The 27161-nt window shown below is 49.5% G+C and overlaps 3 protein-coding genes across 3 annotated transcripts in view; 1 reads left to right on the forward strand and 2 right to left on the reverse strand.

The window, feature by feature from the left end:
• The window catches only part of pigg (phosphatidylinositol glycan anchor biosynthesis class G), a 56020-nt gene extending 46318 nt beyond the window's left edge, over positions 1-9702 (forward strand). The window contains exons 12-13 of the mRNA XM_060062199.1: positions 3083-3246; positions 6588-9702. Of these exons, the coding sequence (XP_059918182.1) occupies positions 3083-3246; positions 6588-6813 (390 nt within the window). The 3' untranslated portion in view covers positions 6814-9702. The remainder of the gene's footprint in view (positions 1-3082; positions 3247-6587) is intronic.
• Positions 9703-16674: 6972 nt separating this feature from the next.
• LOC132465515 (transmembrane protein 271-like) lies at positions 16675-20454 on the reverse strand. The gene has a single exon (XM_060062190.1). It carries the CDS (start codon positions 19581-19583, stop codon positions 18792-18794), a length of 792 nt encoding a protein of 263 aa, XP_059918173.1. The 5' UTR covers positions 19584-20454; the 3' UTR covers positions 16675-18791.
• A 1111-nt stretch (positions 20455-21565) lies between these two features.
• Positions 21566-27129, reverse strand: fnta (farnesyltransferase, CAAX box, alpha). The gene is made up of 10 exons (XM_060062189.1): positions 26729-27129; positions 26060-26145; positions 25686-25800; positions 25019-25123; positions 24233-24359; positions 23449-23597; positions 22985-23047; positions 22674-22839; positions 22088-22262; positions 21566-22050 (listed from the first exon to the last, which is right to left on the reverse strand). Exons 1-9 carry the CDS (start codon positions 26854-26856, stop codon positions 22110-22112), a joined length of 1092 nt encoding a protein of 363 aa, XP_059918172.1. The 5' UTR covers positions 26857-27129; the 3' UTR covers positions 21566-22050; positions 22088-22109.
• Positions 27130-27161: the final 32 nt, after the last annotated feature.

Raw genomic sequence — 27161 nt, forward strand, 5'->3', positions numbered from 1 at the left:
CGCCCTGCGTGGTCGACTCCGCCGTCGGCGTGGGAATGTGGGAATGAATGGGTGAATGTTAGGCAGCATTGTAAGGCGCTTTGAGCGACCACTGGTTAGAAAAGTGCTGTTTAAATGCAGTACATTCACCATTACATCTACTTGATTGATTAATTGGTTGATTAGTCCATTGTGACAAAGTTCGCCGGCGAGATGGTTTATTGAATATCGTCCTTTAGTTGTGTGGTGTAAATGATGCTGGTCAGACGATCCGAGCACAGTGGAGGAATCGGTTTGACCTCCTGAGAGGGGACTTAGAGTTGTTTATCATATTTAAGTAAAATACTTTATAGGTGAATCAACAATGAGATGAATCCCACCCTGGTACAGTGTTACCGTGGGGACTGCAGAGGTGTGTCCCGTACCATCTGTCAGCTGGGTCCTCGGGGTGAGGCAGCATATTACCGCTACTCAGACACCCCACTGACGACCCCCCCGGGGAGGCCTGCGAGTGTGTGTGTGTGCGGGCGGATCTAAATCAACTAGGTAATTATAGCTATCATCCCCACATCGTACAAAAACATGCCGTCACTGAGTGGGTTCTGTGAATGGATGTGGAAGAGGCACGTCCGTACACTCACTATCAGTAGGAGCAGACTTGCTGAGCAGAGAAGATTTAGGATGAGGGGAATCCTAAACAACGGGGGGAGGCCAACTATGAATCAGGGTGAATTATGATCCCGGCCCCCCGCTGTTTCCTCTCTCCCTAATAGAGTTTGAGACCACGGTGGGGCGATTCCGTCGCAATATCACCGCAGAGGGCGACGCAGTACTTAACGCAGGGCACCCGTTCGTCTTTAATAAACCGAGTGGGTCGACGGGGTGAACAGGTTTTATCATCGTGACTAATGTCAAGCCACTCACTGAACAAAGGTGCTGGCTGCAGTCAGGGGAAAGGTGAACGAGCGCAGGTGTAAAGGCAATCAGGGTTGGGATGGACGTTCGCATAAAAGCGTGTCATCGGAAATGAATGTCCGTGGTCTGTTGTAAAACGTCAAACGGTACCTTATCGATCGATATCGCCCAGGACCTTCAACGTCCATTACCGAACAATGGGGCCACAAGAGTGTGTGGATTCTAGGGGGACATCTAGCGGGACGGACCTGGCAGAATGGAATGAGATATTCATAAGGATGTTTTAACTAGTGTGTTTAGTGTGCATGTTCCCATGGAAAATCGCTGCAGTTGTGTTTTCACAACCCTAGAATTAGCCCTTTGTGTCTACGTAGGGAGGAGTTGTCGGAAGGAGGGGGCTCGTTATCCCCTGGGCTACGACCACTTCTGGTTACGCTTTGGACCGTCGTTGTGTAGGAGCTTCATAATGATATCAATAGTGGTGCATATGAAATGTGCCACACTCCTTGGTTTTAAACCATTTCCATTTCCATTCAGGGCATTTAGCAGATGCTTCTACCCAAAGCGACATTGCAGTGTGCATTTGTCAGAAGAAGGAGAAACAACAATAGCCTATATCTCTGTCGGTACAGTAAGGATATCATAGAAACAAGTGCCAAGTACTAACAGTCACTAGGTTAAGAAGGGTGGGAGGGGGTGGCCATGCCGAGCCTCGGTGAACTCTGAACAAGTGAGTCTTGAGTCTTCAGCCCCGTGCCGATGTCAGGACCGCAGAGTCGCTCACCCGCCATATATGACGTCATATATATAAATTATATATTTGTGTTTCCTAAAAGCTTAACCCTCGCTTAAACTCTCGGGCACGCCTCGTATATCCTGTGAAGACGAGTTTATGCTCCTGCCTTTCACCAAAATATCCAATATATTTAGAGGATTCAATTATCCATGAGTTTCACTTTTTTAATCCAAGGGTAAAATATTGTAGGGAAGGGCAGTTGGCGGATGAGGGGGGATTAAGATAAGTGGGTGTACATTTATTAATGCATCCATGTTTTGCTGACTCAAGTTCTTCAGGTAGTTTTCCTGTTTGATAACTAAAAGTAGGCTATCACTCTTTGGGATAAGGTTGGTATCAAAAAACAGAATTGCAGGGATTCAACTGCGCACCGTTGTGTTATCAAAAGCGATCTATATTCCCGTACCACAGGGAAGGTAAACGTTGTTGTCTCGCGCCGACTGCTATCTAGATGAATGATCAATGCATGTAACAGATGGCGATAGGTTTACCACTATGGATCCAATAAGAGGTCTGTGGGAGGGATGCAGAAGGCCGTTGCCTCCACCACGTCCTAAATCATATACACTGGGGAGGATGACGGAGATACACAACTGTGATTGGTTGAAAGGATTCATTAGAGTCATGCTACAGCGGTTCAAAGTCGACCTTGGTGCGAATAGGACTTATGTCAGTTTTGCGCAAAGTAGAAATAACTACTAACACCTTACACAATACGGGCCACTGCAGGCCACCGTAGTCGTTGGAAAGGGAGGGGTGGATGTGTTGGGGGGGGGGGGGGGGGGGGGGGGAAGAGAGAGATTCAGTTGGTCCACGGCTAGTTGCTTTTTAATTCTTTCTACACACTTGACCTTTGAATATCCCATATCATTCTTTTTTAGGGTTAATCATTTAATTTGGGGGTACCACTAGAATAGGGTTACATGCCTGTGTGTTAGAAATACCCCTTATTATTAACTAATTTTCAGCATCTTTCAAAAACGGTCTGATTTGCATCATGTCGCTTCAGGGGCCCCTCCCGACTAGCCCTGTCTGCTGTGATTGGTCAGCACGCCCACACAGTGGCGTTTGCACGTGCGTCAGCAAATTCACTTTCCCGAGAAGTTGTAAACATTGCTGGTAGCCGGGAGGCGGGACTTCTGCACTTCAGCAGCGCCCGCTGTCTGACGTCACACTTTTATTGAAGTCAAGTTTGAGAGTACTGCGGTCTTTGATTTTTCTATTTTAGCAGAAGTAAAACATGTATACATACGTCATGACATGTAACAGTCTAGAGCAAAGGGAAAAGTCGAAAAAAGCCTGATATGACCCCTTTAATAAGACCATTGTTCCTCAGACCTCTACGGGTGTAATGTCAGTCCAGCCGTGCTCTAAACAGCCTCTTCTCTGCAGGGGAACTCCAACAACATCGGCACGGTGGACGTTTCGGTGGGCTTCGTGGGCCTGGAGAGCTACGTGGAGGGGCCCGCCATCTTCCTGACGGCCCTGGGGACGTACGCGGGGCCCCTGCTCTGGGCCTGCCACCTGGTGTGCTACCTCAACTCGGAGAGCCTCAGGTGAGTGGCCCCGCCCCCAACGCCGCCGCCGTGACGACGACCCGGGCTCGCACCGCGACCTCGCGCCGCGATACGAACGGGTCAAAGACGCGGTTGTTTCTGTCTATTCTTTTCTTCGTTGGTGTTTCGTTTGTCATCGCCGTGTGTCATTTGCGTGCGGAATCCTCCGGTTCAATATCTGATCATTCATCCGTTGAAATATTTGTGAATCCGAAACGAAAAAAATAAAGTTTGACGAACAGGAGCGTCGTTTTTGAAACCATCACAGGGCCGCCGTCGATCTATTAATAATAGAAACAATCAATTATACATGAATCTATCAATAGTAATGTATTAATAACCTTGTTGTATCCCCCTGGGTGACCCCAGCGCAGCGTGTCTCCGTTTCCGCCGACCTGAGACGCTCTCCACGTTGATTTAATCCAGTGTGACGAGACCTCTCTGGCTGGTGTCACATCACACTCTGTTTCCAGTGCGCTGGCTGCTGTCAGCCCGCTTGTAGCTCCTCCACAATGATCCCCCCCCCCCCCCGCCCCCCCCCCCCACCTCACCTCCTCTGCGCTGCAGGAGGCGGGCGGGGTGATAGATGAAGGCCTGTCAGCCGGCTGACGCGGGACAGCTCATTTAGAATGCACTCTGCTCCATCAGCGGCTGCAGCAGGAAGCAGGAAATGGAGACGAGGAGCGGATCAATAGACACTGATGCCGGGCTGGCGCTCCCCAGACACGAGTCGGAGCCCACTTAGCCGCGCCTCACTCACGCACCACACTCCCCTTTTTATTTGATTGTTTTTCCCTCCTTTTCCCTTGAAACCCTATACATGCAGGGTCGCTAATGGCCGCCCACGCCAGGCTGGAAGCTTTGAGCATCAATTGAGGTTTAATTGTGCAGCCGGCGTCCCGCGATGTCAACAGCCGACCGCGCGGCCACTTGGAGCCCGGCGGCTCTGGAGACGCTCTCAGCCCACCGTTCACAGGCCGGCTCGGACGCAGGCTCTGATTGGACGCATTAGATTGGCCGCGCGTCTCATTAGGGACAATTAGGGGCAGCCGGCGACTAGCCACCCGCGGCTTAAAGTCACTACCTGCTAAAGTGCACATTAGCCAATAGTCGCCCGGCGCGCTTGGCAAGTCTTTTTATTTTATTTTATCCTTGCAGATCGATGGCCACATATAGCCCGGCACTCTGCAGTCCCCCAGGGCCCACGGCCGCTTAACCACAGCTCCCGTAAACGGGGCCCAGACAACACAGCGCTGGGTCTGTTAGAACACACCCCGAGTGGTGTAGCACACTGGGATGCATACCCCCCGGGTAATGTCATAATGTGGAAGTTAAAGCCAGTCGATGCCTGTACAGCAGCACTCATTAGCGCAGGGTAGTGTGTGTGTGTGTGTGTGTGTGTGTGTGTGTGTGTGTGTGTGTGTGTGTGTGTGTTTGGAATCAAAACAGCCAATCGATTGAGATCTGGCGATTCCCTCCTCAATCGAGGGACACCGTACTGATGTATGGATCAGGAGATGTGTCGATGGTACACTTTATGGATATATGGATCAGCAGATATGTGTCGATGGATGTATGGATCGGGAGATATGAGTCGATGGTAAACTGTATGGATCCGGAGATATGAGTCGATGGTACACCTTATGGATTTATGGATCAGCAGATATGTGTTTATGGTACAACTTATGGATGCATGGATCAGCAGATATGTGTTTATGGTACACCTTATGGATGTATGGATCAGGAGATATGTGTTAATGGTACACCTTATGGATGCATGGATCAGCAGATATGTGTTTATGGTACACCTTATGGATGCATGGATCCGGAGACCTGTGTCGATGGTCTACTTTATACAGAAAGTTTCACCGTGGATGATAATGGATCGGCGGAGGACGGATGATGTATATTCTCTCCTCTTTGTTCTAATTGCTCTAAACTCGTACGTCGCGTTCCTCTCCCTGCTCAGACTGTAATTACCTGACGCCGCTCTGCTTCAGCGGCACCGTAGAGATTTAATCATTAGACTTAGAAAATACAGTTGACTGGGCGTGCGGGAGAGTGTGTGTGCGGTGGTGTGTGTGCGCGTTGACGTGTGTGTGTTTCTGCAGAAGCAGGCAATCAGGCAGATATTTTCCCATTCTCTAAAGGTCAGTTTTACCAATTCAGATCCTGCGGATATACTTATAAGATCAATGGTAGAACCAAGTCTGTTAAACACTTCCCCACGCCTCCTGACAGCCGTCCATACGTTGTCCTCTAAACTCTCAGAACTCCTCCAACCCCACCACTAAGTTGAGGGTGCAGCAGGTAAGACGTTACAGCTATGGTCTGAGTGTTGATCCGAGACCACTCCCAGCTCCTATCTGACCTATCAGGGCTATCTCTGCCATGATTGGTCTGGGGAATCCGTCTCACCTGTCCATCACATGCATGCAAACAATGTTATCCACTCAACGGCAGAGAGACGTAGGATCCATCGTCACCAATCCAGCGCTTTAAACACAACATGGCTCGATGCCTTCAAACTGACTCCAAGGCTTCCTCCTTATCTCTGTGACCGTGAGTTCACACCAAAAGCAAATATATTAGCCTTGCCGTGTCTTCGCCTGGATTCGCTTGTAGACTTTACCTGCGGCAGTGATTTGGGCGATTTGATCAGGCAAATTCCCGGGGTACGTGAATATAGATTAGGCGAGTGAGTGAACGCCAAAGTTCCTTTCCGCGATCGAGATTATATGATATTATGTATTTTATTTTTCGACATAGAGCAACGATCCCTTTCTCCTCCTTGCTGCGGTTCCCTCTGACCTTTACGCCTCGTGCCCACTGCACCGTCAGTCAACGGACGTGGGAAGGCGTGGCTGACGGATGGGGGAGTAGTCTTTGCAGAGGCATACGTCAGCCAAGCCCAAGCATACGCGATCTGATTGGATGACGGAACCGTCGCTGCCGAAAAAGTTGAACATTTTTCAACTTTCTGACGGTGGCGAACGCTCCAACTGAACGGACGGATCCACAATGCATTGCGCGACCGTCCCCATTCAAAGTCAATGGGCAACGGTCAACTGACGGAGGTAGTGGGCACGGGGCGTTAGGGAGTGAACGTCGATTGGCTGTCCCGACGAAGCGTCCCGACGTCACGCGAAACTGTTTGCCCGAGTAGAATCACGGAAAATCTGTGTGAACCAGGGTGGTCGCACCACGGCGTTCATAATTTTGCACCGCGGGTTTTTCTTGCAATTCTTTGTCCTCTAAACGCGTCTTTGCGTTGAGTTTGTATGGACTGGCCCCGCCCCTTCTCCTTTGTTGTGACCGGCCCTTGACTCTGCCCCCCCCAGGACCCCGGTGGCGCTGGGTCACGGCTGCTATGTCCTGGCCCTGCTGCGCAGCGTGCCGGTGGCGGCCTACGTGGTGCTGGTGACGGCGCTACGCTACCACCTCTTCATCTGGAGCGTCTTCTCCCCCAAGCTGCTCTACGAGGCGGCGCACGCGCTGCTCGCCACCGTGCTCTGCCTCTTCCTGGGCGCCATGGAGACGGCGCAGGCCGACGCCGCCAGGCCCTAAAGGGCCGCACACCTTTGTTTGTTTGTTTGTTTGTTTGTTTGTATGTTGCCCTCGGCGGCCATCTTTGTTTGAAAAATGCAAGCTAGCATTTGGAAGCCAAGATGGCCGCCCAGGTGAAGGAGGCCGATGGACTGAACATTGAAGACAAACGTCCTGTTTGGGCACCAGGGGGGGGGGTTGTTCTTTTGTTGTTGTTTTGTTTTACATTTGTTGGGGAAATCTATTTATTGATCGTGTAACCAAGTAAAAAGTCAATTGTAGCATTACCTTGCTGCAATCTGTTTGGAGGGCTACTGGAATGAAGTTTATACTGTTTGTGTGCGAAGTCCTCAGAGACTCCGAGTGTGAGATGTTGAGAGTTGAACTACATAAATAACACTGTTCTACCAGCGGGATATGGTGTGAGAACACCAGAACAAATGTTCTATCTTAAGAAGAACTTTGGAAGAAGCCAATCTGCGTTGTTTCCCTCTTGTTTTACTTGGGGGGGGCCGGCCAGCAAGTGTCTGAGTGTCTGAGTGGCCCCCCAGGGTCTGGGTAAGCCGGGGTATTTAGGGTCAGATGGGTGCGGTTCTCTTGACGGCTCCTCCGGTGATTGGAACCGCCGCCGGCGCCGGCGTCCAGAGGACCCCGCGAGTACAGAGCCAGAGCAGCAAATGATCTGCTGCCGTCCAATTACGTGCAGCGTGCTCTGTCACTTTCATACGACTGATTGCTTTTGACTCCAGATGTTTCCCCGAGAAGAAGAAGAAGTCTGGGGAAATGGAAATACCCTCCGTGCGGCGGGCATCTGCGTCTTATCAGACCGCCGCCCCCGCAAACCCCCCCCCCCTCCCCTCCCCTTCCCCCGCCGCGGCTCTGAGCCGTCGCTCCGCACGCCAAAACAAAGCTCTGGGGCTCCTACTACACACACTACAGTACAACCAAACCTGTATGTGTGTGTGTGCGTGTGTGTGTGTGTGTGTGTGTGAGTGTGAGCGAATGTATGTACCAGGGTGTGGGTATATATCAGGGTGTGTGTGTGTGTGTCTGTGCGCTCGTGTGCGTGTGCACGTGTGGGATTTAAATGCGGAATTCCACGGAAAGCTGAGCAAAGGTTCAAGTTGAGTTTATGCGCAGCACAAGCACCACTCCTCCAGTCTGCTGTAGCCCTCAGGGCCGCAGCCGCTGACAGGTACGCGGTACTGTGTCCGTCTGTGTCACAGAGCCCTGTCATGTGACCGGTCCACTCCCGGTCTGGGTGTGACGGCCTCGGCCATCAGAGGTTCAGCGGCCGGACAACGAGTGGTCACTTCACACCTGGGAGGATGCAGGTGATCCGTCAGGACACTGTCATGTTTCCTAGTAGTTCTGTGAATGGAAACACACAGAGCAGTCTGTCTAGCTCGCCTCTGAGGTCAAAAAAGAGTCTCTGACCATTGCAGTCTATTATACTGTGTCACCTGATCAGCCCACAGGTAAATCACCGATCTCATCTCCTTCTAAGACGTTACCAGTAACATATTGTTGCTTTCAATTATGGTTATGGACTGGAAGAGAGTAAGATGCGAGGCTCATGTTGTGGGGCTTGTTGAACCATGGCTCTGGCCTGCCCTGATTCATTCCACAGTATCTTCCCGGCTTTCCTTTTCTCCCTTGATCATCTTCTGGGAGGGGGAGTGGAATGGAATGATCTGGAATAGAGAATGTAAGCGTCTGAGCCGTGCATATTTATTACTGGGCGTAATCTCATCAGAATGTTTTGACATGCACGAGAACATCTCCACTGTTTCTTGAATTAGCTTCTTGGCAATAAGATGAACTCTCCGCAGAGGCTGAGTTAGCCTAGTTCTGGGGCTTTGAACATGAAACAAACAACAGAAACAAACCACCTATGGTTACAAAACGTGATTGAATATCGTTAAACCACAAGCAGCGTATTTTTATAACTCCAAATCAAAAGGATTGCACCACATCTGTGTTAAGAGACTCATTGTGCACTGCGCTTAGAAATAGTAAAGTCATCATTTATTCAAGTACATCGTCAAGGACATTCACCTCTTCCAAAGTAAAAGTCTTCCTCCATCAGGCCTGGAGGCTCAGCTTGGTCTGCAGCCTGACAGGGACTGCAGGGGGGGTCGGCCGAGGGGGGGTCGGCCGAGGGGGGGCTAGCGGATCAGCCCTCTGACAACAGGTTACCTCTTTTAAAGAAGCATCCTGCTTCGTTAGCGGGAGAGAACGGGAAGGCGATCCTGCAGCTCTGTGATTGGGCGGTGGGGCTGAGGCCCCCTTCTGTCGTCCAGCAGAGGGGCTCAAGTACGCGTACGCGTAGGTGTTTCAGAGACTGGCCACCACCTGGAGAGGTCATCAGACAGATGCAGAGGTCAAGGCCTCTCCGGGCTGCAGGACGAACCCCTCTGGACCAGAGCGGCCAAGTGATTTTCCATCTCGAATAATTATTAGACAGAACTAGAAGTAGTGTGTCTGTCACCGGTTGAATTGTTAGGTTTTTGTTTTCTATCCTTTCTATAACGTCTCTGTAGTGTTGTCTCCGCACTGGCTGGTGCATCTATGCAAATTCGAACTTGTTTACTTGTGTTTGTTTCTGTAATTTATTTTGGTTTGTTGTCTTATCATTTAATGGGATCTGCCCTGAATATAAATCAACCCATTTCCTTGAATGGATAAGCCATGTCCTCCAACTGATCCAGATGCTCGTGTTTTTAGTTCCGTTCGGTTTGATGGCCTTTTTTTATTACTTTATTTCTACTTATTCCATGATGGGATGATTGTTGGTTTTGAATCAGGCTTTTCATAATTGGGAGAATAGTGTGATATAATATGAATGGAAGTGCAGGTGGTGGTGATAATTGACTTACATTTTTATTAAATAAAATCCTGTTCTATGACTATCATTGTTTCTGTGCATCATTTATGTACCGTGAATTTTATACTTGAAATAAATATTGAAATATATATATATATATATTGCGATTATATATATATATATATATATATTAAGATTTATAACATATATACATGTATTTATATACATAAAAACATCCCAGAAGTGCTCCACAAACTGGATTGAGATGAGACCAAATAAGACCCTATAAGACCTCACAAGACCACATTGGACCACATAAGACCTCAAGACCACATAAGACATTAAAAGACCACCTAAGATCATATAAGCCCACATAAGACTACATTAGACCACATAAGACCACATATGACCACATCACACATGAGACACAAGACTGGTCTCCAGAGAGTGAACGTGTGACCCTGGTGCAGCCTGATCCACTTCCAGGTTGGATGTGTTTGCAGAGCTCTTGTCCTCCCGTGTCTGTTGGTTGGTTGAGTGGCTGTCTGCTCTCCTCCTGACCTCTCGTTGACACGGCGCCTGGCGTCCCTTGAAGCACCGCTCCCTTGATGTTATTCTTATTTTAAGGTGCTCTATTCTCTGTCAACCCCAGAGCCTGTGGTGCGAGGATATCCCCCAGAGATCAGCAGTTCCTCAAAGCGCTGCTGAAGCCAGCGCCTCCTGCACCGTCACTTCCACAGCCAAGGTCACCCGGGTCGCATGCCTTCCCTTTTCTTCGGTCTGAACAACGACTGAACCGCGAGATGCTGCCACGTGATTGGCTGATTATATATGTGCATTTATGAGCAGGTGCGCAGGTGTACACTTGGGTAATACGGTCGCCACTGAATGGATGTGGGGACAGGAGCAGAAATCTGCATCTGAATTCTAAAATTAAACTTGTGTGTGTGTGTGTGTGTGTGTGTGTGTGTGTGTGTGTGTGTGTGTGTGTGTGTGTGCGTGTGTGTGTGTGTGTGTGTGTGTGTGTGTGTGTGTGTGCGTGTGTGTGTGTTTGTGTGTGGCGGTTGCAGTCAGTGTGTCTGGGCGGGGGGGGGGGGGGGGGGGGGGGAGCTCTGCAAGATCTGGCAAGATCCAGCGAAAACAAACTAACTCAGGATGAGTTTACTGCAGCAGCCGACACAAAGAACCAGCGTGGAGTTCAGCGTGATGCAGAGCTGACCAGGCCTGTCCCCTCCTGCCCCCCCTGCTGCTCCGGAGGTCTGTGCTAAGTGCCCCATGGACCGAGGCCAACGCAGCTATTGGGAAGGAGCAGAAGTTTTTTTTTAAAACGCATCGGGCCGCTAGAAGCTATTCAGATCGATAGCCGGCTCACTTTGTCTGCCAGGGGTTCCCCCTTCCGGCCCAGCCAACCCATCCCCCCCGCCCATCTCCGGTTCTCTTTTCCGGTCAAGTCAAATCTGGCTCAGCAAAATTGAGTTTGGGAGGGTGAGGTACTTGTTGAGGAGAGGAAAGCCTGTGGCTTATTTTCTAACTTTCATAGAATTGGTGAATTGCGTCGGGCGGTTTTGATCAACACAGAATGCTTCTGATAGTGCTTTATGATTGACAGGTCTGACGTCCCGTGGTGAAGCTCCGCGGTCTCTGGGGCTACTTCGGAAAATTTGTTCTCCACAGTTAAGGCTAAACAGCTGACACCAGTCGAACAACCGTACGACACGCTGAAGTAACAGCTGACGTTGGTCGACCAATCGACACGATGAAGTGTTTTGAGCCATGAATCCTCCTGGGACCCAGATGGCGTAACCCGCTACACGACACGTGGAACCAGTGATTCACCGAGGGCTGCGTCATCTTTACCCACTTACTGCTGGTTGGGTCGCTTGAGTTAAAAGTATGTGTGTGTGTGTGTGTGTGTGTGTGTGTGTGTGTGTGTGTGTGTGTGTGTGTGTGTGTGTGTGTGTGTGTGTGTGTGTGTGTGTGTGTGTGTGTGTGTGTACGAGTACGTGTGTGTGTGTGTGTGTGTGTGTGTGTGTGTGTGTGTGTGTGTGTGTGTGTGTGTGTGTGTGACCAACAGTAATTAAACTGATTGGATATTGATTCATGATTATTATTATTATTATTCTCCTGATAAAGTAGACGTCCTGGACCAGGATAAGTAACGAGGACACAGCTGAACAGCAGCAGCCTCACATTGATGCCAGCAGGCTGTGATGGCACAGATGTCTGGGGGCTGGGGGCCAAAGGGGAAGGGCCGTCCTGGGGCCCCTCCAGAGGGCTGGGGGCCGCCAGCGAAGGGCCCGTCCTGGGGCCCCTCCAGAGGGCTGGGGGCCGCCAGCGAAGGGCCCGTCCTGGGCCCCTCCAGAACAAACTTTCCCTGACAAATGGATGTTTTGAAACTGAGGCTTTTAGGAGCGATCGATTCTCTCCCCTCTACAGGAGCGGCAGGATGTGTGTCCGATTGCCTTTTTCATATTCGTGAAAGCATACAGACGCAAAAAATGAAACGCCTTCAGGCTGAATCTCCATTCATCTGAGGGCCGCTGCTGCCTTCCTTCATGCGTTCTTAAACCGAGTTTCTAGGTGAGAAAGTCTTTTTTTTCGAGTCGACGTCTGCAGAAGCAGGATGTTGCGTGATGGACGCAGCTAATAGGGGGCCCCCTGTCCGGATGTGGCGTCCCCGGCTCGGGGGCCGCTCTGGCCCCCGGTCCCCCACCTCCGTGCCAGCGTACATCATTCATCTAAATATCTGCAGTGTAATCACTTGTGCAGTAACCCAGCCCCGGTGTTCTCCACAGTGAATAACTTTAAAATGCAACTCAGCTATTTTTACTCTGGAGTGTCCACCTGTGTGTGTGTGTGTGTGTGTGTGTGTGTGTGTGTGTGTGTGTGTGTGTGTGTGTGTGTGTGTGTGTGTGTGTGTGTGTGTGTGTGTGTGTGTGTGTGTGTGTGTGTGTCCAGTGCCCGGGGAGCTGTCATTTAACTAATGCAGCTCTCCTGTCCCATGCAAAGGGGGGGGGGGGGGGGGGGGGGGGGCTGATAGATAAAGGGGATCCGGGGATAACAGCGCCCAGCAGGCTGGTATCTTTGCCCCCTAATAGGGTATCAGTTAGTCATCATTACGACACTGAATGGATCAGCGCTCCAGTGACCACACAGCCCTCACCCAGGCCTTTGTAGAGCGTCAGTGGCACACGTTACACTCCCATGCAAAGACTCTGTGTGTGATTCTCTCCTTCCTTTGGTACATCATTATCATCAGGAGGGGAGCCTTAATTGGCTTCTGAAGGCTGATGCATCCTTTTCTCTGCTAATTGACTGGGAGCGGGATGAGATCAGGGGGGTTCGTGTTCTGGGTTGTAGAGATAATCTTTTGTTGGGTTCAAATCTGTTGCATTTTTCACCAGAGATGGTTGTGTTGGTTTTATTCGTTTTCCTCCTGGGTCTGTTGCTAGGGAGTAACCTAGGGCAGTTGGAGCTATATCGGGAGAGCTGTCGCTACCTAATCCATATGAGGAATCACACTAGACGGTTGGAATATTAATGGTATCACAGGCGTTCGTATAAACTGTTGGATAACAGCTTCTATACCAGACCAAATCAACAGTTCCCTGTATATCACTCCCTATGGACACCAATCTTGTTAAATGTTTAACAATGATAATCAGCCCCTGAATGATCAACAAGACACGGCCTGCTCGTTGTTCAAGATGATTTTTGTTTTTACTTGCATGTTGAAAGTAAAAGTATGACTTTGGGTTGGGTTGTGAACTTGAAGATGATATGGTGTAATGTTGTGCCCATCAGACATCCATTTGACTCCAAAACTCTGAGAACTGAAAGTTTAGTTCAAATTTTTTATTCAAAATAAATATACAGAAATACTAAAGTTGCATTAAAAGTCCCATGGTATGAAAATCTCACTTTATGAGGTTTTCTATCATAAATATGAGTTCCCCCAGCCTGCCTATGGTCCCCCAGTGGCTAAAACTTGCGTTCGGTGTTAAACAAGCACTAGGTGTTCTGCTCGCCTTTAAAAATACGGAGGCTCAAGCGCGCTGATTTGGAAAGTGATCCTCGCTGCCTTGGCAGCGAGGCTCCGGCGGGAGACAACCGCAGTCAACAATCGCGGGCAACAATCCCTTTCTCCTCCATGTCGTGGTTCAGTCTACTTTCAGATTGATGTGGACGTGGAAGAACCAGAGACGTCGGAGAACCCGACGCGGTCGTTTGAGATTCATAATATCGTCTCGAGGCTCACACAGCTTTTGGCCATGATAATATATATTAGATTATATAGATATCTATGTATAATATGATATTATTTAGATATAGAGCTCCAGGACTCCCGTGTGTTCTAGAGTATTTAAAGAACACGGCTAAAGGCTGTGTGCACGGCTGAATTTCGGGATGTCTTCAAATACTGTGTTTGGGGCCTACTAATATCTATATTAAAGCATCCATAAAGTAGCATGCCATGGGACCTTTAAAATAAATTGTAATGCGACTTAGGTTTGATTCTTACATAATTTCCTCACTCTGCCATCTTTATTTGTATGTATAAATATATAGTATTCTTTTTTTTTTAAATGGGTTTGTACTTGAAACATCTTCACCCTCTCAAAAGTAGTAAAAGTGTTAAGTTATTGTGTCACTAAGTCCAACCCGTAACACTGTCTAACCCATAACACTGTCCAACCCGTAACACTGTCTAACCCAGAGCACTGTCTAACCCGTAACACTGTCTAACCCAGAGCACTGTCTAACCCGTTACACTGTCTAACCCATAACACTGTCCAACCCAGAACACTGTCCAACCCTTAACACTATCCAACCCGTAACACTGTCTAACCCAGAGCACTGTCTAACCCGTAACACTGTCTAACCCATACCACTGTCCAACCCAGACCACTGTCCAACCCTTAACACTATCCAACCCGTAACACTGTCTAACCTAGAGCACTGTCTAACCCGTAACACTGTTTAACCCATAACACTGTCCAACCCAGAACACTGTCCAACCCTTAACACTGTCTAACCCGTAACACTGTCTAACCCGTAACACTGTCTAACCCGTAACACTGTCCAACCCAGAACACTGTCCAACCCTTAACACTGTCTAACCCGTAACACTGTCCAACCCATAACACTGTCTAACCCTTAACACTGTCTAACCCGTAAAACTGTCTAACCCAGAGCACTGTCTAACCCAGAGCACTGTCTAACCCAGAACACTGTCCAACCCAGAACACTGTCCAACCCTTAACACTGTCTAACCCGTAACACTGTCCAACCCATTACACTGTCTAACCCAAAGCACTGTCTAACCCAGAGCACTGTCTAACACGTAACACTGTCTAACCCAGAGCACTGTCCAACCCATTACTCTGTCTAACCCAGAGCACTGTCTAACCCGTAACACTGTCTAACCCGTAACACTGTCCAACCCAGAACACTGTCCAACCCTTAACACTGTCTAACCCGTAACACTGTCTAACCCGTAACACTGTCCAACCCATTACACTGTCTAACCCAAAGCACTGTCTAACCCAGAGCACTGTCCAACCCAGAACACTGTCCAACCCTTAACACTGTCTAACCCAGAGCACTGTCTAACCCGTAACACTGTCCAACCCATTACACTGTCTAACCCAAAGCACTGTCTAACCCAGAGCACTGTCTAACACGTAACACTGTCTAACCCAGAGCACTGTCCAACCCATTACTCTGTCTAACCCAGAGCACTGTCTAACACGTAACACTGTCTAACCCAGAGCACTGTCCAACCCATTACTCTGTCTAACCCAGAGCACTGTCTAACCCGTAACACTGTCTAACCCGTAACACTGTCCAACCCATTACTCTGTCTAACCCAGAGCACTGTCTAACCCGTAACACTGTCTAACCCGTAACACTGTCCAACCCATAACACTGTCCAACCCAGAACACTGTCTAACCCATAACTCCTCCATTTTGTTCCCAGACTAACATCCTGTTGAGCTTGGTCGTCCTGTACACCCGCAGAAGACCGATCATTCCGCGAATGGCAATTAAAACGACTTCACTTTAGAAACCAACTCTAGCCTCCTGCCGCTGGTGACACACAGTAAGGGAAACAAGCAGCCGTCGGGTTAGCCCATGTACCTCAGTGTACCTCGTTTCTAGGGAGAGATAGCGCTCAATAACTCCACGGAATTCATGTGTAGCTAGCGGCGCGGCGGACGCGTCTAATTCATGCACAAAAATTTCTTTGAAGGTCATTTCTGCTGTACCTTCCTGGTGGAATATGTTATTCAGGTCCGTGTTTATTGGTTCTTCCAGTAGGCATCGTTTGTTTTGCACACACACACCCTTTGTGTGTGTGTGTGTGTGTGTGTGTGTGTGTGTGTGTGTGTGTGTGTGTGTGTGTGTGTGTGTGTGTGTGTGTGTGTGTGCGCGCGTGACCATGTGTGTTTGAGACCGTGTGTGTGTGTGTGCGTATACGTTTGTGTGTTTATCTTTAAAGGATTATTTCCCGTGGGATTTGAAGGAATGAACCCTCCACTCTGAGTTGAGCTCAAGAGTGCGACGGCACAGTTTGAGTCTTTCAAACCAAATCCCCCACAATGCAGCAGGAGGCCACTTCTCTCTCTTGTCAGTCAGCCTCAAGACAAGTGCTCTGGAGAGGCTCCCAGGAAGAGGCGTCTCCGAACACTCGAGGTCCTCACTGATGGGAGAGATAATGGAAGACGGTGGAAGGAGATGCGGGCTGCGGCGAGCCCGGTGGGCCCCAGCCCCCTCCCCGCTCACGTCCTCCTCCTCTGTCACCACAGACAAACATCTGAACCGTCGGCGGCCGGGCTGGCATTAGCCCACATGGCATTACACTCTCATAACATTCATCTGCACATTATTATGAAAATCTATGGGTGCCCTTCCCATTCTTTGGCTGCCCTGTCGTCATATCCGGTAACTTCATTGTCAATCTCTGATTTAAATTAATTTAAAGCGATGCCTCAGGTACCACGATATAGCAAGGTCAGTGAGAGGACGGTGATCAGAAGGCCTGTGTGTGTGTGTGTGTGTGTGTGTGTGTGTGTGTGTGTGTGTGTGTGTGTGTGTGTGTGTGTGTGTGTGTGTGTGTGTGTGTGTGTGTGTGTGTGTGTGTGTGTGTGTGTGTGTGTGTGTGTGTGTGGGCGGTGGGTGTGTGGGTGTGTGGGTGTGTGATAGTCTGGTGGGCTGTGTTGGTGTGTGTGGGTGTGTCTGCGTGCGTGCATGTGCTCGTTCTTGTGTGTGTGTGTCTCCGTGCGTGCATGGGCTTCTGTGTGTATGCGTGTGTCTCTGTATACACTTGTGTGTGAGTGTGTGTGTGTGTTTGTGTGGACGTGTCGGTGTGCGTGCATGTGCTTGTGCTTGTGTGTGTGTGTGTGTGTGAGTTTGTCTACATGTGTGTGTGTGTGTGTGTGTGTGTGTGTGTGTGTGTGTGTGTGTGTGTGTGTGTGTGTGTGTGTGTGTGCCTGTGTTCGTGTGTATACCCCCGTGTGCGTGTACACCTGTGAGTGTGTGTGGTCAGTCCACTGCACACTCGTGAGTGTTTCAACATAAATCACCCAGAATGCAGCAGGAAGCCACTCTGCTGCGTGCCAGTTGGCAGACCGGCCAGCCGCTTCCCTCCTGCAATAAAGACCCTGGCTTCGAGTCGCTGAAGGCTGTGTCTGAGTCCACCGCCTTCCCCTGGGAGACGCGGCGGTGCTGCCTCCACACCTCCCCCCCTCCCCCCTCCCCCTCCAGGCATGTTAATGACCGGCGGTGCTCAGACACGCTTTAAAGACCTGATGAACCGGGCCGCGGGGGGGACAGAGCACCTCGTGTGACTCCGCCTCCAGGAGCTCCACCCAGCGTCTCTACAGCGTGTTCTCTGCTCTCATCACGGCTCTAAACCCTGCTCTGGAGGTTTAACCTCGATGAGATGAGTTAAAAAAAAAAAAAAAAGAACAAGTGGGTCGGCTAAGCTCGGGAGGCAGAGCAGGTCGACTGGTAAGCGGGAGGTTGCTAGTTCGATCCCCGGCTCCTCCTAGCTGAGTGTCGAGGGGTCCATCAAAGACACCTCACCCTGACTGCTCCTGACGCGCCGGCTGTCGCCTTGCGTGGTTGACTCCGCCGTCAGGGCGTGAATGTGTGTATTAACCGTTGTAAGTTGCTTTGTATAAATGTGTCTGCTAAATGCCCTAAATGTTAACGTAAGCAAGTGGAAAGAAGAGCCTACCAAAGAGAGAGCTTCGTTAGAGAGGAAGCCTGGTACGTCGAACTGAATCAAGAGAGATAAACGCAAGGAGGAACCCAAGTCCACACTGATCTAACACGTTCAACGGTGGTATCTGAGTAGAGAGTAGGCCTACAGCCGTAGACTGAAGGTTTGGTTCTCAGGGTCGGCCTAGTGCCCACTAAGGTGGAGGCATAGACACCTCCGTTACTGCATGAATAAGATTCACATTGTCTCTTAGATGTATCGTAATTTACATGAATACTCATTTGAATAAATGTTTATAAAATTTATATTTGGGATCAAGGTGTTCACCTTGCAAAGCATCACATCCACTTTTTCAATAAATAATTTGTCTTTTTAAGTTAGCTCTTTCAGTGAAACAGGTGGTGTTCTTCCAGATATATGAAACATCTACAAGGGAGAGGGGAGAGATCATTCCACAACAAACGAAGACATTAAAAGAGTCTCCATAAAGCTATCTATAATATCAGCACGTCAGAGAGAGAGAGGGTCCTTACCATTGACAGTAAACGGATGCGGTTGAGGAACAACTGGTCGGTTTTATGACATCTATAGGGTTAAATACAATTCTTTTATTCACATGTAAAAATGTAGACATTCAAAACACGTATTCCGCCTCGAATAGCAAGCTCCAACCGAGACCATGTTGTTGTTTTTTATATAGAGAGATTTTAAAACCTGCGATTGGCAAAGTTACTGTGAACGTCTGGACAAGCATTAGTCGGATGGGAGGCTGATTATGTAAGAAAATATGCCTATATGGTGAGAAGGAGTAAAGTGATGAATCAATTAGCCTCATATTGTCCTCGCTTTGAACTTACTTCTCTGTATTCTCTCCAAGCACAGTCAGTGATTGTCACACAGCTGAATAATAAAGCTGCTGGGGGTCCGGGGGTCCACACAGCCCCCCTATATGGTGCATGCCTCCACCGGGAATATGTCCTCGTACGCGGGCGGCTGCTCGCAGGGCAGCGGAACCGAGAAGGGGTACGAGAGGTTGAGGTCCGGGTCCGTACACGAGTAGCCCGGTAGCTCCAGGGACGGGTGGCCCCGGCACTGCACCTCGGCCCCTGTCTCGTCCAGCACGTTGAAAACCCCCAAGTTGATGTAAGACACCGGCTGGAAGTCCGCCGAGGAAAAGTCCCGCTCCTCGCGGTACAGGATCGCCCCGGTGCCCCGCCGCTGAGCCTGCCTGTTCCGGTAGAACTGCGCTGTCTTGTAGCTCTTGATCAGCAGCAGGTGGATGAGCCCCAGCAGGCACTCCAGGGTGCTAAGAACCGTGGAGACCACCAGACACCGTTGGTAATCCTTGAGCAGCTCGCACGCCGGGTTCACCACCGCGGCGTGCAGGCAGTAGTGGGAGTGTTTCCTCTCCACCAGAGACACGGTGTCCCCGTCCACCACCGCGCCGCTGAAGGCGGTCAGCACCCCCAGCAGGAACACCACCACCCCGAGCAGGAAGAAGTTCCTGCAGCCGGGTTTCTCCGTGCAGCAGAGCAGCGCGGCGCCCAGCAGCGCCTGGCCGAAGCCCACCAGCACCCCGGAGTAAAACGCCCCGGCCGCGGCGCCTAGGTGAAAGTGCGCTCGCACGCCCGTGCCCAGGGAGATGCATCGTAATCCGACCACCACTTCGCTCACGGCACACACGAAGAGGAGGGTGCTGGAGAAGATGGTGCACAGACCTTTCCCACTCCACTTCATTATATTCCACCTCTGCTGCCACACTCGATCCTGCTCCACACTCCCTCATCCTCCCTCGTCCTCCTCGTAGCCCCTGGAAGCCCCCTCAGACCGGCGGGACATCATGTGCCGGGGACCCGAAGTGGTGGGCTGCTGCTGCCGGTGAGAAGGGTGATCATCTGGTGGTGGTGGTGGTGGTGGTGCGTCTCCTCCTTCGCATTCCCGCTCCGGATCGCTGATACACACTATATCAATATTTAATCGGAGAGAACGTGCGTTATTTCTGCACTTGGACTATCGAGCAGCCAGATCCAGCCCATAAAGTGACGGATCGATCTTAAGAATACACTTTGCGTCTGCTCTCGGCATCACGGGAGACGCACGCTGGGAAACAAGTTGTTTCTCTGCTCCTCTCCCTGTGGTGGTCTGACTGCAGCCCGGTGGTGGATGACTGGTTTTCTCTGCTCCTCTCCTCCTTTCTAGTCTGACTGCAGCCCGGTGGATGACTGTTTTTCTTTGCTCCTCTCCTGGTCTTAGCCTACTGCAACCTGGTGGATGGCTGGTTTGGTCTCCTCCTCCCTGGTCTGACTGCAGCCCGGTGGATGGCTGGTTTCATTATGGTTATTTGCTGTCATGTGGTGTTGGTGGGGGGCTACGGCCGGGCGTCGGTGGATTCAACCGGTAAACGAGTCCGCCTTGATGCTCTTTCTCAGGGGACCATGGGAGATGGAATCGCACATAAGAGTAATCATCCTCATCATCCTTATCATCATCCTAATCACAATCCTCCTCATCATCACCCTCCTACTCGTCCTGATGGGTGGGCTCCTGTTTCAGGACCCTGGACGGCAGCCGGCCCCCACAGAGGAATTCATCACACATTCACAGGTCCCCGGTAACCTGTGTGTAAAAAAAAAAAAAAAAAAAACGCCTTTAGTCCGTTATCAGCAGTTGGAACCTCTCCGCAAATGTTGAATTAACGTTATTTTTATAACCTCAGCGTTTAGAACTTCTTCAGAAAAACTTTGCCCTAAAACCCACACCGTCAAGGAAAAGTTGGGCAGCAACTGAAAAGGTTGACTCTGACTTTGATGAAAAAACCGTGGGATTCAAATAATGCATGACATGAACGAAAATAGGCCCCACTATTTTAGAAAACTGTTGACTATTTTTATTCCGCTTTCAACTTGACATATTCAACATATCATTTTGGCCAACTTCGGAATTATAAGTCTTTCTGAAGTATAATCAATGCGTTTCCCATCGTTCTAACAAGTTGGTTTATTAATAAGAGATTTGAGGACTGAGGAATATCCGGTCCTATAGCCCAATAACCCATTCAATCATCAAGAACAATGCTTGTTAATATGTTGATCAATTTATTGTGCTACATTATCATTGCCAAACACTGTACAGTCCTACAATTTAAAACAAAACCATTTGTGTGAGCACTTCTGCTGTGGAGCACAATGACAGCATTTTGGGTCTTTTCTCATCCAGCTAATCCCCGGAGTGAGTCAGAGGCAGACTGTCACTTATCATTTAGGCCTACAGGCTGTCAGGGGGGCAGGAAAGGAATTTAAACGGATGTTAGTCAAGATCACCCAAATTCCTAAAATGTATGTCAGACCTTGCCAATTGTACGGTGGAGGCCTACTCGGTTGTGCTGGTCCGTTTTAAACGAACCTCCCGACCATGAGCATGTGGAATAGAACTCCTAACGTAAGTGGGCGCAAGCATTCACCACTATGATGACAAATAAAATACATAGAACAGGTGCAGTTTGATCCATGATAGCAGGGAAGGAGTGAAAGGACTCGCGCAGAGGCAGAATAAACTACTTGCGTCGTGGGCAGCGAGGCAGCGATGCAGTCGCTGCCTACAACGAAAGTCGTTTATTTCTGCTTTCTGCTGCCGTCATGCAGCAACAGCGCAACCTACTGGCGCTAGTGCGTCATCACCGATCAACAGGTGTAAAGGAAAAAAAAAATCAGCAAGACGAGCAGGTTACATTTTTTTAATCATGTCTTTTTACAATGCAGGTGATATTGCTATCAAAGCACAAACACAAACACGGCTCGTCTAGTTGCAATTCACACACAAAGCGACGCATCACTGAGTAACAGACTCTTAGAAACCGTCAGAAGTCATCCTGACCGGTCAGACCAACATGCACCTAACACTTAGCTTGTTCCACTTTTACCGCTCCTTTTTTATTACCGCTACACAGCCAGTCGAAAGGCAGTTGTCCAATTAGATATCTTCCTCTTAAAAGGCAGACCAGTTGTCTGCTGATCCTTGACAATGTCGTAGCGAACTTGATGCGTTTGAGTCCGGTTCGACGGTATCGGAGTGCACGGGGACACATCGCTGTAAACTTGGAGCTGTGGGCGCAGGGGTTATTCCCAGCCATGGTGTGGAGGATCACCAGGACTAGACTATGCTGTGGACCGGACTATGGTGTGGACCGGACCGGACCGGACCCGGGCTCCGGACCGGAATATGCTGCGGACCGGGCTCCGGACCAGGCTGTGGACCCGCAGAGGGTTAACTCAGCTCCCGCTGGTCGGCAGCATCGCTGGAGGCGGCGTCCGACTGGGGGGCGGCGGTGGGGCCGTACTTGCTCTCCAGGGAGCGGCCCAGAAACAGCCAGTACTCCCTCCTGATGGTGTCCTTCACCTGGGCCAGCAGCGCGCACACCTGGCCACGGGGGGGGAGACGCAGTGAGCGGGGGGGGGGAGATAGGGGGAGAAGGGAGGTTTGTTTAGTGAAATGTGGGCAAAACGTTGCCTCGGTAAAGCATAAACCCATGGCGCTGCTAGACGGGTGCTGTTAAGTCCTTCAGGTTAATCAGGCCACTGAAAAACATTCAACGCAGAGGCTCGCTGGGAGTGGCCCTCGAGTCGCACCGGTTCCACTCAGCCGAACGCGAGGTGCTTTTGTGTCATCTGAAGTGGGTCGGCCGTGCCAAGGGGGTGGGCGGCCGGACGCTCGTGATTAATGAGTCGAGTCGTTGTGCGTTTAAGCTCCCACTATATTGGGTCTATTTATAATGACAATGTTACACTGTGCACCCACACACACACACACACACACACACACTGGCAGTACCTCCTGGGCCTGGTTGAGGGTGGCCCTGGTGTTGTTGGTCTCCAGGGCGTCCTCGTAGCTGTCCACCAGGAAGGCCAGGAGGTACGGGGAGCACTGGGTCTCCTTCAACTCCAGGACGCGCTCCAGGAGACCGGGGTGGGACGACAGGCCCCGGTCCTGGAGGATCCTGGGGGGGGGGGGGAGACACTAGGTCAGAGGGGGGGGGGGTCCAACTTTGAGTCCTGGCTCCACGGTTACCAGGGCTTCAAACAGCCGCCACACCGCTGCAGAGTGGGAGCTGGTGGGAGTGGGGAGTTTCACTTCAGGCTTACCCCTTTAGATAGTTCCACACGCTCTCGTTGTGCGGAGCCTTCCGGATCTGACACAGGCAGTACCTGGGGACACAACGCAACGGAGGGTCGTTCAGTGACTCGCCTTCATTTATTGAATCACCAAGTGTATGATCACGTCATGTGGCAGAGTAACCAAGATCACGTCAAGGAAACGTAAAAGCGTCACGGGGTAATCCTTTACCCGTGATCCCATTAACACTTGTAAAGACTACCTCTCTGTGTTTATAGAAATTGGGTTAAGATTATGCACCTCCACTCTTTGGTCACAACAAAATCCATTCTTCTGGGATTTTGATTTACTGTGGTCATTGGTTAGCTGCTACCCCCTGAACTCCTCAACGAGCCATTGTTAGCATCAATCGAGGAATCCCAGTAGGCGAGTGGAGAGGGCCGACTGCCCTGGGTGTAACAACACAACGAGGGGCTCGGCGGTGTCTACTCACTGGACCTCCCTGTCCAGGATGGCGGGGTCCGAGTAGCCCGTGGTGTGGGAGATGACGAAGTGCCTCTGGTTCCAGGCCGAGTTGTTCCTCACGTCCTCCTCAAGGAGCCTCTCCACGAACTCCAGCTCGCTGTCCCACAGCTTGTACTCCTGGGGGACGGTCAGCAGCACAGGGTGAGCCCAGCACTCAGTCCCGTTCACCGGGTCGGGCGGCCATCCACTAAGGGGCCATCCACTAAAGGGCTGATTACGGTCCCACGTTCACGCAGCGCAAGGGGGGTCACGGACCCGTTACGTCCTTGCGGACACCTCCTCGCGACGTGCCCCGACCAAAAATTGGAACCTTCCGTCGAGGCAACGCAGCAGCAAGGGCTGTGATTGGTCCACTCACTGAAACCTGACGCAGAACCCAAACGAGCTCACTACTGTGTCGCAGCGTCGGCGTGGTCCTTGCGTTGTGTGACATGGGACCATAATCAGCCCTTAAGGGGCCATCGATTAAGGGGCCGGACATGTTAAGGAGAACAACCCAACGATAAAAGCGCGATCCACAGGTAATCTAACACAAAGCCAAATGTGAGGGACAGGCCCACCTGAATGGGTGAATAATGTTTTATTTCAGCTGCCTTTTAGGAAAGGATTTTACCCAAAGTGAGTTACAATGATTCCAGAGAACGTTAATCATGCTCTGATTGGCTCAAATTGGTACTGGGTGGCGACACTTAACAAGGAAAGAGAGGTTGGCTTTAGCACCAGGCAGAAACAGGGGCGGCGCGCAGGCGTACCTGGATGACCCACTGCCGATGCTGCCAGGCGTGGTAGTTCTTTGCGTCTTGACTGAGAATGTCTGCGATGAACTCCAGCTCCTCCGAGGGGTCGCTCAGCCACTCCACCACCATGCGTCTGTGATGCCTGCAACCACAGGTTGGAAACGTCACATTGATGTTTGGGGTCGCTGGTCTTATTTTATCAAGACCTGAGAAATCGAGTGTATGACATGAAACTTTTGGGGCGGCACGTGGCTCAGGAGGTAGAGCGGGTTGGCTAGTAACTGGAAGGTTGCCGGTTTGATCCTCGGCTCCTCCTAACTGTGTGTCGAGGTGTCCCCTGAGCAAGCCACCTCACCCTGACTGCCCATTCCTGACGAGCTGGCTGTTGCCTTGCATGGCTGACCCCGCCATCGTTGTGTGAATGTGTGCATGAACGGCTGAATGTTAGAAAAGCGCTGAATAAATGCAGTCCATTTACCATTTACTTTATCTTTATGTAAAATACTTCTTATAAAGCAAAAGTTTGCTGTTTTAGTTTACTTATGTCAAGCCACGTCCTTATATTCATGGTCATCATATTCACGTTTATAGTCACATTTGTCCAATTTACCTCTTAGGCCATAAATACTTAATGCTAAAACCCGATAAAGAATCAGCGCGTGTCAAAGTAATTGATCAAAAATATTGTTCTCCCTCTCTGACCGACTGCACTCACACTCTCAAGCCTGCACTCATCAGAGGTTGGCAGCGGTGGATCAATAAACAAGAGCCTTCCTGTCAGTGGGTTTGGGCATTGCTCACCACACTTGGTAGTTCTTGGGCTGTTCCTCGATGATGGCGGTGATGTACCTCATCTCCTGCCTCAGGTCCTTCTCCAGGGCCTGCAGCAGCACGCGCCTGTAGTGCCTGGTAGGGGTGGGAACATCAGGGTACCTCACGATACGATACGCAAAACATGGCCCCCAGATATCGATAATATCATGACAGCGATTCTGCAATAATCCATTTATTTTTTAAATAATATAACGATACATCACGATATATGTGTAACGAAGAACACATAATGAGTTTAAGGATTTCATTCTTTATTCATGGTCTTTATTCAACTGATCTTTGGTTAGTTAACTTCTGTTCAAGTGTAACCTCGAGGAGGAGGGGAATCTGTTTGGATTGCCTTATTTAAGTATTGAAAAATCTATATTTGGGGTGATATTTGAAGTCTAACCCTTCATGAATAAAGCATAAAAATGAAAAAGAAATTCTTAAAAATGAAAGAAAAATTATGTATATTTATATATTTTTTAAATATATCGATATTCGGTACCAGTGTATCGATTCTCCTATGGCACGAAGAAGGACGACGATATATCACTCTATCGATATTTTGATTTTGGCATGATGTGTAACCAAAAAAGCATGATTTTGGTTACACAGAGACAACTTCGGCTGATATTGTCAGCATACTCACCAAACAGTGTAGTTAGCTGCGTTCAGCTCAATGGCCTCAGCCGTCAGGGTGAACGCCCGCTCACTCTTCTCATCGTTCTTCAGTAGTGCACGGAAATAATCAAATACATCAGTAACTGCAGAAAGAAATGAAAAATAGTAAGGTTATTAACACGGTTATCCTGGTAGTTTTTGTGAGTGTTGGTGCTGATCTGCATGTTAAAAATAACCTTATTGTTATCTCAAATATAAATGCGAGATCAATTAATTTACACTTTGGAAAAGGTAGAACGTGCTCTAACATTTGAATTAGGTATATATGTCTTTGTGATAGGACTTTTCATCTCATTGGCCCAACTTGCTGTCCCAATAGTATGTTTCAGGTGAAGTATTTACACTTTTCAGAATAGGCGATCTTCACGACGGGGTTCGGTCCATCGTCCTGGGGAACGGGCTCCAGGTCCGACCACTCTTTCCTGTCCCTAAAACACAAACCCAACACCAAAGTAGTGGTGACAAACAAGAAGGTTATTATTTCAATTGAAAAAATATATATGTTGGTTATATTGAGAAGTTTTAGTGTCAACTATGAACAACAGATAATCACTCCCTTTTATTTAATAGTGAAAAATGTCCTCCACACAATGCTACTCATGTATTCACAAATAGGGTAGGGCTAGGGTTAGGGTAGGGCTCAGTGTTGCTGAATGTATTCGATGTGAACATGTGTTTTTATTGCTGAGCTGTGAACACTTCATTTATTACGTTGCTGCTGAGATGTGACGAATGAATGATTATTTATATACTTTTTTGCCGAGATGTGAACACTTTACTTTATTGCTGAGATGTGAACACTATTTATTGGCTTTGTTGCGGAGATTTGGACACCATTTGTTTACTTTATTGCTGAGATATGAACACTGTTCGTTTACTTTATTGCTGAGATGTGAACACTATTTATTTACTTAATTGCTGAGATGTAAGCAAACGTCAGGTCGTTCCTCATCGCTAGCATTAGCAGGCTAGCCATGCAAACATTTACACTCTAAATGAACCAAGCGTTACCTGTAAAATAAATATTCGAAGGGATCATGTACGTAATCAAAATCGGGATTTCCTTCGAGCTCCACGTCAAAGTCCTTCTCTTCTTTCAGCTCTAAAGCTTCATTCGAGCTCGCCTCCAGACCAGACATGGCTATCCACTCAGCTAGCCGCCTCTGTGTACAGTGAGCAGACTTAGGCGTCACTTCCGCAACGCCACTTCCGGTATTTCATTACAGTCCTCTTTATTCATTAGTATGTAGCACATTTAGACAATGTTTTCTTAAGCAGTAATGAAAAAGCTGTCAATATTTGCAATTTCTTATGCTCTATAAAATACAAACCCGACCGTTTCCTACATAGGAGTGGAGGGCGGGGTGGCGGAGTCCTCTACCCAACTGACTCGTATGCATCATCCGCCCACCGCTAATTGTCCATTATGTAGCACAGTGGCGGA

The sequence above is a fragment of the Gadus macrocephalus genome, chromosome 10 (genome assembly GCF_031168955.1).
Source record: "Gadus macrocephalus chromosome 10, ASM3116895v1".
Classification (NCBI taxonomy): Eukaryota; Metazoa; Chordata; class Actinopteri; order Gadiformes; family Gadidae; genus Gadus; species Gadus macrocephalus.

Coding starts and splice junctions, on each gene's coding strand:
- LOC132465515 (XM_060062190.1), bottom strand. CDS start 19,583: ATGAAGTGGAGTGGGAAAGGTCTGTGCACCATCTTCTCCAGCACCCTC.
- fnta (XM_060062189.1), bottom strand. CDS start 26,856: ATGTCTGGTCTGGAGGCGAGCTCGAATGAAGCTTTAGAGCTGAAAGAA. Junction 25,124..25,685: donor GCAGCTAACTACACTGTTTG/GTGAGTATGCTG, acceptor CACCCCTACCAG/GCACTACAGGCGCGTGCTGC. Junction 22,840..22,984: donor GTGTGGAACTATCTAAAGGG/GTAAGCCTGAAG, acceptor CCCCCCCCCCAG/GATCCTCCAGGACCGGGGCC.